The 11,134-nt window shown below is 39.5% G+C and overlaps 1 protein-coding gene across 1 annotated transcript; it reads right to left on the bottom strand.

Moving 5' to 3' along the window:
* Positions 1–288: 288 nt before the first annotated feature.
* Positions 289–10,275, bottom strand: LOC146318664 (zona pellucida-like domain-containing protein 1). The gene is made up of 11 exons (XM_084730298.1): positions 10,235–10,275; positions 10,040–10,150; positions 8,843–9,063; positions 8,565–8,749; positions 7,321–7,393; positions 5,742–5,839; positions 5,541–5,621; positions 5,292–5,460; positions 5,088–5,187; positions 1,162–1,182; positions 289–974 (listed from the first exon to the last, which is right to left on the bottom strand). The coding sequence occupies exons 2-11, from the start codon at positions 10,146–10,148 to the stop codon at positions 844–846; spliced, it is 1,188 nt and encodes a 395-aa protein (XP_084586424.1). The 5' UTR covers positions 10,149–10,150; positions 10,235–10,275; the 3' UTR covers positions 289–843.
* Positions 10,276–11,134: the final 859 nt, after the last annotated feature.

The following is an 11,134-nucleotide window of genomic DNA, read 5'->3' as shown; positions in this document are numbered from 1 at the left end:
AGCTGTGACATCCAAAACACATTTTGAGAAGTTGACAGAGCAGAAGAAATCACAATTAACTTTTTATTTTCTGTTCTGTGTACAGTTACATTTGCTCTTATTCTACTTTGTAAACTGCAAACAATCATTCTAAAAACCATTCTAAAAATTGATTTCAAAAATGGCAGCATCATTAGATAAAGTGGTACTGACCAGATAGATTATTTTATATTGATACTGAAATGTCTAAAATGAATTAGTGTAATGCAAAACCCTAACAAGTAATACAATCACATACTGGACAGTGTCTTCACTCTCAAAAGTCTTCACATTCTTTAATGTCAAACTTTGCTTGCAACATTTGTGTCACCAAAAAGCATTCAATCAGCATCACTAATCTAGATTTGCTTTCTTAAAACTCACTATATGATGCACTACCTGAATTACATTTCATTACATTTCATAGATTTGTTCTAGTGCAGATAAAATATCTCCAAAGGTTATAGATAATTTTGTTCCCCTCACAACAAACTAGCGGCTCCCTGTTTTATGCTTTTTAAAGCCAAAGCGCATGAGTGCTAACACTTAAGCTTCTCATCATATACAGTAACGCAGCATTTTCTACTACAACAAAGCATCTCTGTGAGAAAAGTTGTTCACTTTGCATCCTTCTAATCAGTCTAAACATCCGTTACATTTCTAGTACGACTACAGTAATAAAAGTATTAAACCACACACGTACATGCTACATGAGAAAAAACAAGAGTGATATTACTCTGAGCTTATAGTTCAACATCAAAAGTGTTGTGGGAAAGATCACCGTGTACAACAGTTTAACTTCTGCAGAGTCATATCTGTTCAACTTCAAAAGGGTCTGATCCTCTTGTAGAGGACAACTGCAGCAGATGCAACCACGACGACGGCCAGAGTGAGGACGCCCACGGCTATCCCGAGTCCCATCCTGGAGTCCGAGTCCGAGTCAGTGCTGGACACAGCTGGTCACGACACAACCAGAGTACAAACATTAATCACCTCCACTCATGTAGAATACACTCAGGCCGAAATGGCACCGAGTCATGCAGTGAATTTAACTGCCATCGAGAAACATTTAAATTACTTTTACAATTTAAACTATTTGGTGAACTGAAAAGAAAAAAAATACATAGAATTAAACAGTCATACCTTCCTCCTTAGATGTCAGTGCTGAAGACATGAAAGAAATGAAAGAAAAAATAAATTAGTACTTATAACAGTCATTTACTGTTACTATAAACACAGCTATCTGTGGCTAGCATCTGAGTTCAAGACAAATTTCCTACTGGGGACAATAAAGTATATCGTATCATATCGGTATCATATCGTATTGTATCTCTGACATATGAGCTTCTTGTGTTTAAATACTGCTTGTGACTAAGTGTTCAAATTGGATTTAGTTAAGGAGTCTAAGGTAATTGTGTTTAGAACTTAAGTGAAACGTTTAATTGCCTTTTAAAAATTCAATGACAGATGTTGTTAGACAAGCCAAAGCTTCTATACAGATTCCCAGCATTTATAGTGGGCCACTGGTCGTCTTAAATTGCACAGATTTTGTTGCATTTTGCATCTCTGATGTGATTTCTTTGTGAGTTTATAAGTGTCTCAAAAGCAAGGGGATTTCACTCTACATATTCTTAGCCCAGGGCTATCTTTGGGCCAGGGCTAAAAGATGACCCTGGGATAACTTAGCCCCATTTCACACACACATTGTTAACTCAAGGTTAACCTAAACCCAGGACTACACAATTCATGCTGTACGTCTTCTTTAAATGTCCGTTGAAAACAGCAACTAATGTTTATATTCAAGAATGACTTGTAACTACTCTTTAACAGCTTTTCACACATTTCACACTGGCACCTTTTAGCCTTGTGTTCAGTTAATTTCAGAAAATAACCCTGCAAACTCAAGGTTAACCATCACAAGTCAGTCTCCAAACACTTCAATTGATAGAGACTGAGGACAATCTCCCAGTTTTCATTGTAAAAACTCAGTGGAAACAGTTAGAAAGTTTTAAAACTGCACTACAGACCAAATCCAAAGTCTTCAGGGCTGCCCTTCATATTGGGGTGGTGACATGGCGAAGCTGTGTGCCTATCACTAAAGAGAATGGGGACAGGAGAACGGGTGTTGTCTCTGGTGAGTCATGTCCTTTAAAAAATGAAAATGGTGTAGGTTTGTTTGCAGCCATGCTCACTGTTGTTCAAGCTACTTCCTGGCATTTGGAAATCCCCAGATGAATGGAAATTGGCAAGTCTCCCATCATCTGGCATCACGAGATTAAGACCAGTTAGACTCAGCCTCGTCGCCAGACAGATTTCACTTGGGGCACGTGCCTCAGTATTGATCTGCAGTGCCCCAGTAAAAATTTCACCAATAAAAAAAAAGTCACTTCAGGGTTTTAAGTCTACATAGCATAGACTACAGCGCACATACTGCTTAGTATGGTAATTCATTGCTACTGTATTCACTCCACATAAACAATGCGCACATGGCTAATTAATATGGTAATTTATTCACGTGTAGCGACTTCGGCTGATAATACTTCCGTGTCAACTCGAAGTCGAGAGAGCTAGAGAGAGAGAGAGAGAGAGAGAGAGAGAGAGAGAGAGAGAGAGAGAGAGAGAGAGAGATAGAGGCAGGCGATGAGAATCACTGCGTGAGGTAGGTGACAACAACTTGCTAAATATATTATTTTGATTTTGATTTGACTCGAACTGTAACTCCTATCAGGAAGTTATTCGCCCGCAGCAGGGATAAAGCAGCGAGGAATGAGAGTAAGTGATCTGCATCAATGATGATTTTGATCAATTTGCAGATGTTTACTGAAATAAATATTTCAAAAAGATTCATTGCTCTTCCTTTTTGCTTTTATCAGTAATGGTTTAGAAGTCTAGAGTAAAGTGCACAAGTAGGCCAAATGCATTACATTTACATTTAGTACATTTCAGGTGGTTAATCAAAGATCTAGACAACAACATAGTCTGATATGATTGAATAGTTTAAAGAACTATTTATGTTTTTATGATAAATAAGTGCTGGTGTCGATGTCATCACGTTAGTTTCTGTTGTAATAAACTCCGTCATTAACAGTCTCCTCCACATGCAGCTTCTCTGCAGTTGGTCTGTGCGTTTCCTGTTCAGCTAAACCAGCGCTGGAAAGACTAGAAAAGTTGCGCCAGTTACAAGCCGAGCAAATCCTGAACAGCCTGTTGAATCCCTTGAACCCCCTGATGGTGCGCATGCGTGCATACGTGCACGCGCACATTCGGGCATACGTGCATGCGCGCACGCACGAGTACGTGCGCGTGCGTACGCGCATGCGCACATCCCGTGGCCTTTCATCTTTGGAATCTTTGATGACGTCACATTCCGGGAAAATAGTAACCCTGGTTCATTTTTAAAAAAATGCTTTTTCACTGGCACACCCTTGACACCTGTTTAGACCACACACATTACTTGTAATTCGCATTACTTATAATTTACAACAAATTTCAAATAAACCAAAGAAAAGATGTCTCAAACTCTGAGCACAATATCCCAGATGTCTGAGGAACAGATTCTGCAAACGGCGGCAATCAAAATCCTCATCACAGCTTTGGTCATGAAGCTCATCAAAAAGGCCCCTAAGTCCAATAAATGCTTTCTTACAGCAGTCACTGGCCTCATCGAGCGTCTGTCAAACAGGGCGCTGGATGAGGTAAAAATCCCTCAATCTGCTGTTAGAAAAACCATGGACAAGATGAAAAAACTAAACAAAGCCATCATTAAAGACCTTGGCAAGGAGTTTGGCCCTCCAGAGCAGCTGCTGGAGGCTGCAATGGCATCAAACAATCCATCTTTTGATGATGCTGTTGTGAAGTATTTGAAAATCCATCTGGATGGCCTCTTCAATTCACCAAAGAAGTCAAACCTGCCAGGTTCTTTTCAGCGGTGGGTAAGTCTCTAATCGGTCTTGGGTCGCATCCAACTGCGACAATTAAATGTCCATACAGCATAGATGGTCATTTAATTGACCATCTGCTGTATGGAGTTTCTATACTCCGTGTCGGTTTTCTCCGGGTGCTCCGGTTTTACCCCAAAAAAATGTCCATACAGCATGGTCATTTAATTGTCGCATCCAACTGCGATAATTAAATGACCATCTCTGCTGTAAGGAGTTTCTATACTCCTCTGTGTCGGTTTTCTCCGGGTGCTCCGGTTTTACCCCAAAAAAATGTCCATACAGCATAGATGGTCATTTAATTGTCGCGTCCAACTGCGAAAATTAAATGACCATCTCTGCTGTAAGGAGTTTCTGTACTCCACCTGTCGGTTTTCTTCGGGTGTTCCGGTTTTACCCCTTAACAAAATAAAAATCAATAAAAAAAAAAAAAAATACAATACAAATACTAAGCTCAAGTTGACAACCAAAAAAAACAAAAAGACAAACAAACAAACAAACAAACAAAAAAACTCATTAACTCTGCCACTGCTGGTCCCAAGCCCAGATAACAAAAGAGGAGGGGTGAGTCTGAATATGTTTTTTTTCTCGCGCACTTTGCGCGCTCTCATGAATTCTTTGTGCCCCAGGTGTGCCCCAGTACAGTATTAGGTCTAGTGAAGCCCCTGGTTAGACCCAGGCTTGTTGTTTACACTTCTACAAGCCCTGGGTTAAATGTCCAATGTGACTAATGTTTAAACACTAGATTAACACACTTTAACAGCATTTAGTCTCATTTATCCTCGTGTTTGGTAAATTTTAAGGTGATTACCCAGTAAACTCAAGGCAAACCCAGCTATGGAGGTGGGCCAGTAAGCCCTAGACTAAAGTCAAGGTTAGCCCCCTTTAGAATGTGCCAGGATTGTGACATTGTGGAAAGCTCTCTTAGCCTTGGGTTAAGAAGGTTCTTATAATGCTTTTGTGCAGTGTGAAAAGCCCTACAAGCTCCAGTCAAGTGATTATCACATCACTTTGTGAAAATTTTGACATACAGCAGCCTGTGCCACATTGAATCAATACCTATTACTTCTTTACTATCCTTTTATTTTATTTTGTTGATGGCTTGTGAGCAGTGTTGAAAGTCATACTTACAGTTCTCATTCCTGGCGATGATGGGAACAGCTGAGGACAGGGTGGTAGCTTCAGAAATACCAGAGGAACCAATATCTCTTTTCCTCCTGCTGGTACATTGCTGTATATGGAGGAAGAAGGAATGTGACAAATAGCTGAATATTTTACAGCATTAAGGGGAGAAAGGGGCTCAGTGCCTGTGTGCATTACTGCTCCTTCACTGACCTTAAAGTCGCTGCAGGTGCTGATCTCACACAGTCTGGTGATACAGTGCAGGTAGTAGGTGGACACCGTCTGGTTCTGCTGTTCCAGGAACCTGAAGGCCGGGAAGGAGAAGCGGGCGTGGTGGCTGTCCCCGTTCTCATGCATGGTGGTCAACTGGTCCCGCGAGCACCTGTTTGACATGAAGAGACAAACAGTGTTGGCCTGACATGGACTTTAACTGTCTCCTCAGAATCAGATTTGAAGACTTACGAGACAAACAGGTTGAAGAAAGTGGAGTTGGTGGGATAAGGAGAGATCGATGCATAGCATCGGTCCATGAGGACGTGGTACCTGGTGGAGAAAGAACAATGGACATCTGAGGTAGTGCTAAAATACTTGTTTTTTCTCCTGATAAGACATTCGAGAGCTGTGGTAAAATGTGTGGTGTCTCTAGAGTAAGCAGGTACTTACTGGTCAGTCAGGTTGGCTGCTTGGACCTGGACATAGACTTTGGTCCTCAGCTCTAAGCCCAGCGGTGGTATGACCAGAGGAGTGGTGTAGTTGATATCCTGTCAACAGATAAATGCCCGTTATTAAGCACATTGTACATCGTAGTTCATTTGAGAAGCTTGTTTGCACCTGCTGGCTGACCAACACGGGAAAATAAGGACTTTATTTCACTTTTATTCCTTGCCTCACATTCCACATATTGACACACTGTCCCATATTTTGTTTGGCTCTAGTTTTCACACTTTTCTAAATTCTAGCTTTATCCAATGACTGTGAAAAGAGCAAGGATGGCTGTCATCACGGTGCTGCGTTTGATGTCAATCAAACTGTGCACATGTGGGTCAAGTGCAGGTGAACCTGTCACCGTCTTTGCTATGCTACGCCCGACGGGAAAAATTGTGAGTCACCAAGGAGTCATAAGCCATGCAGGTTTAGGTGTAATATGATGAAACTACCTCAAAGAAAAGGAAATGCAGCTACACTAATGCTGAGAAAAAAAAACGTATCTATTATCAACCAGAGGGCAAAGCGTAGAGTTGTAATGAGGTAGCTGTCAGAATAGAAATGTTTATTTTTTAAGATCAAACCTTTCAGCATTGGTACCATGTCCCACATTGTCTCACAAACATGCTCTTTGTCCCACATTTAGTTTGTCAGGATCTGGTCATGCTACATTGAACATATGGTTAATGTTGTGAAACGGCAGGAGTTTAAGTTTTTGCATGTTAAATTACATAGGTTTAAGAAAAGATGTAGTTTAGGTTAAAATAAGTGTGCTACATATGTCACGTAATAAGTAACAGTTATAGTCGTACATAACAAAACTTGCTAGGAAGTAAAAAATAAGCTGATATTGATATATCATCTGATATTCCTTGTTTATGTATATACACACAACGTGTAATCCCAAATTACAACAAGGCAATGGGGTATTTTTAATAATCTTTTTTTTTTTTCTTTTTTTTTTTTTTAAAACTATAAATAACAGTAAAACTTTAAATATCACACAAATAGAAAAACTTGAACTGAGCAAAATGATCAAATGTACATAAAATGCTGCTTATAAAACTAAAAAGAATATTTTCCTCCGTCCCTGTCTCTCTCTCTTTGTTTGTTTTCCCTTATGTATTTTGTCCCTGTACTTATGGTTGCATGTGTAAAGTCACTACTGTTTTGTTTTTACACCATTAAAAAAGAAGAAAAGAAAAGAAATAATTAGACAGTAATAATCAAATGAATGTGACCATGAGGTAAACCAACTCATTCATGGAGAACTTGGTAGAGTGAGAAAATTATGAAAAATGTAGATATGCAATCTGATCTGCAATCTTGATCTGACCTGAATATTATACATGAGCCAGAATAAAACACGCCTGATCATTTGTTAAGAGATTTCACAATAAAATACTTGCATAAATGTCATTTCATGTCTGTAACAAAATACACTAGACCGTGAGGACATGTAACAAGAAATACAACTTACAAACTGGCTGACTTTCCAGCCAGCCCTTCACCTTAAAACATCTCTGTCTCAACTTACACTGAAGAGCTCCATGCTCAGGGTGCTGATGAAGCTGCCATTGTTGTCCCTCACTGCGATGGAAGATGCTGACCTACATGGGACAAGAGGTGATGTCAGGAACAGGGAGGCGTTGGCTGGATGAAACATGTCTGACTGCATCCTACATGTTACTGCACACCAGGATTGGATTTCCAACAAAAGAGGAGAAGAAGCTACTTTTACATCCTGAAAATCCAGTCAGGTGCTGGGATCAGGGACTGGGATATATACTACACTGGGTTACTGGGTTACAGTTGTTTTAGTGACCACAGAGACACACAAAAGGATAGTCTGTTTTTTTGAGGACATTTATCCTATTTACTATGCCTGAAGCCAAACACAATCATACCTTTTTTTTAAAGGTGGACTGTTCTCTTAAAATAAGCCTTCTGCGAAGCTGAAATTTCAATTCTTTGCATGTTTTAAATGTTTTAAATGTTTTCTTACAACATCGAAATTTTACCTGGTTAGGACAGTCTCTATTTAATACTGATGCCTCATATAACCTTCATAAGAAAAAGGAGGCCATCAGATTGGATTTTTTAATTTTTGATGTTCTGTTTTGTGGTTATGGCAGTGTAAACACTCCTGCGTTTGTCCACAGGGGTCTCCAAAATCAACACAACACAAAGCAAAAAGTTAAAATCCTAGGAATTTATACTTAGTTATGTACTGCTACTGTGTGCATGTAAACAAAAAGTTTTTTGTTATGATCTAATTTCTTCACTAATAGTGAAATAAACAACTTTATTAAACTTAACATTTATTAGGAGGAGTGTGTCTTGATCATTCAGACAACCAGGGATTGAACCAAACTAGGCAAAGACCACAATTTAACGTGCTTCAAATCCTGGTTCTGCTGGAAAGTTTTTCCTCATCACTGCTGCCTAGTGCTTGCTCAAGGTGGGAAATGTTGGGTCTCTGTAAATTACATTATAAAGAGTGTTGTCTAGACCTGCGCTACATGGAAAATATATCTGTTATGATTTGGTGCCACAGATATTAACGTTTAAACTACATTTGAAAAGGAAAAAAAGAGATCCATGACTTTAAACGACACTATTTAATTTGGAAAAAATGTAAAATTCCTCAAAAACCAAACTATCCCCTTATACAGCACACAACGGTGATATAGTACTTACCATCAGATTGTTCTCATGTAACAATATATCCAGGTTATGTACAGTAAACATCTAATCTAGGGATAAAAACAGAGTTCTTACACATCCACCTGGGTGTTGTTGATGAGATATTCCAGTGGGTACGCACAGGAATAATAATACTTAAGCTCAGCGTTATAGGTGACCACCCCGGTGGTTGGATCATGTGAGCGCACCACGCCACTGACATTAACCGTCTGGATGTTGGAGAAGTCAGCAAAGATCCCCGTGCCGGCTGCACTGGTGGTCTGGAGGCAACATTTACGGTAAAGTCAAGCACAGAGAAGAAAAAAAAGAGAGGATGAAAACATATGGACTCTCCACCTCCGACCTCTACTAACCAGGAAGGTGCTGCCACAAGCGTTAGTCATGTTGAGAGGGAAGGTGAACCTGACAACAGGCTCGGGGGTGGTTTCATCCAGGGTTCCTTTACACTCGGGCTTGTCGAACATATGGTTGAGGATGAGCAGAGACTCGTTGTAGCCGGTGTAGACAACGGGACAGATCAGGATGGTCAGGCTGATCGAGGACGTGCCACATTCAACTGAGATGTCAGTGTGTTCTGTAAGGGAGGGAACAATACGTCAGCGAGCTTTCTCTGCAAAAATTGTATTCATTCACAGACTAATTTCCTGTCTAGAAGGAAAAAAACTTCGAATTTCTGGCTTTGCTGTTTACACTTGTGTGGGAAAATTGTATTTCTCTAGAGGTCCTGAGGTCAAAATGAAATAATAATCTCCACATCAACTGTGGGGTCAGTGTATCTTTTGGTCATTGGATTTTCCTTTCAGAAATGGGTATTAAAAAAAAAAAAAGAAAGAAAGAAAGGAATGGTTATTTGATTTTTATTTAAAATACAAATATAAAGCTTTTTTTTTTCTTTTTTCTTCATGTTTTCTATTTCTTCCTCTTAAAAAGGAAGAAGCAAAACTTAAAGAAAAATTATTTTCCTTTTTCTTTTTTGTATAACAATGTAAACTACAAAAGTTGAATTTGTAGCCTGAGACATCTGGGGTTAATTTGCTGTTCTTTACTGTTACTGTTTTTGAGAAAAATAAAGGGTTAGTCAGCTCAAATTATATTGTAACCATTTGTAATTTCCCTCAAAAACTGCATAGTAAAGCAACTCCAAATTTTACATAATATAGTCAGGGCCATCATGAAAACAACTGCATTGAAAACTGAAGCAAACCTGTTAAAGAAAAGAAAATAGGTTATAGTTATAGTTATGTTTATCATATTCTTTTATCAATTGAGTACTTATGTGGTGATATTGCATTCAACAGGACTTATATAAATCATGATTTGTAATCTAATGCAAGTCTTTCATCCTCTTTGGCTGCTCTAAACACGATGCATCAAAATCGTTTTGACCATTAAAAAACCCTTGTATTTCAAATTTAATTGTACTTCAAAACAAAACAGAAATCTGTTTTTGTCTTCTATGTAATACCAATTCCCGAAAAGATATGCTGACCCCGTGGATGAGATGAGGACCTGCAAAGACAAATGCGAAGTGACATGACAAAAAGCTGTACCTGGACGTCGAAGGCCACTCTGGCACGTTAATTGGCTGCTTTCGGTCACCATGGAGGCCAAGAAGAGAAGGCTGAGAAGGTTCATTTTCTTCTTCCTTGGTATGGACATGCCTGTAACAAGAAAAGATAAATAATGGTGCATCTGAAGAACCAGATGCCTCTGCAGATGTTATTGTTACTTTACTTGGCACTGACCTGAACTGTCCCACTGATGCTGTCCCCTTTCTCTGCTTGTCTTCTGCTTTGAACAATGTATGTTGAGGTTGAGGCAAATTCTTATATAGCTTTGACTCTTTCTTTTGATTGGACAGAAACAAGGTCAATGTCTCTTGGTGTGTCCACCTTGACTTTACTGTATGGGAACAATTCTTTTGTACAGGGAGTTCCAGGGACCATACCTTAAGGGTGATTAGTGAAACTCTACACAGTGAGAGTCTTTATGAGGCACAAAGGCCTGGCTCCGTTTCTTTAACATACGTTAAGATGAGACTTCATGAAGCAAGTGTTAAATCCCACTGGGTAATACACAATACTTTGATGCCCTTTTTAGGTGAGAGTCCATATATCAACAATAGCAGCAATATCCTTTATCATGACCTACAGACGATCCTGTGGGATAGTTCACTGCCCCAGAGGATGCTGTGGATACTGCAGCTGGGTGCTGTGTTTACATTGGTTACAAGAATCTTTATGGAGGTCCAGACAGCAGTTCATCAATTCCTTTAGCAGCCAAGTGAGAATCATACAAAGCAGGATACAAGGAACTTTATTTATCATTGTAGAACAAGGTTGTATGGCCAGATTCTGTCATATTCCCCTCTTTGATTGATTGATTGGATTGACTTAAAATGAAACAAATAGGGAAAAAATGTAGAACAAACTAATTTGAATAGAAGCGTGCTGTTGATGAGCAGTCTCATAGCTTGAGGGAAGAAGCTGCTCTTCAGTCTGGTGGTGCAGCAGTGGATACTTCTGTATCTTCTGTCAGACAGCAGCAGGGTGAACAGGCTGTGGCCTGGGTGGGTGATTGTCTTTTAGTATCCTCTGGGCTCTGCAGGCACCTCACTTAATTGATATCTCTGATGCTCGGTAGAT

The sequence above is a fragment of the Lutjanus erythropterus genome, chromosome 11 (assembly GCF_056507025.1).
Source record: "Lutjanus erythropterus isolate fLutEry1 chromosome 11, fLutEry1.hap2, whole genome shotgun sequence".
NCBI classification, from domain to species: Eukaryota; Metazoa; Chordata; class Actinopteri; order Lutjaniformes; family Lutjanidae; genus Lutjanus; species Lutjanus erythropterus.
The sequence above is the reverse complement of the archived record's forward strand: the minus strand, read 5'-3'. Positions and strand labels throughout refer to the sequence as shown.

Excerpts from the sequence above, each read along its gene's own strand:
- LOC146318664 (XM_084730298.1), bottom strand. The coding sequence starts at position 10,148 with ATGTCCATACCAAGGAAGAAGAAAATGAACCTTCTCAGCCTTCTCTTC. Across the intron at positions 5,461-5,540 it reads TTCTTCAACCTGTTTGTCTC|GTGCTCGCGGGACCAGTTGA; the intron begins GTAAGTCTTCAA and ends CATGTCAAACAG. Across the intron at positions 5,188-5,291 it reads GCACCTGCAGCGACTTTAAG|CAATGTACCAGCAGGAGGAA; the intron begins GTCAGTGAAGGA and ends CTCCATATACAG.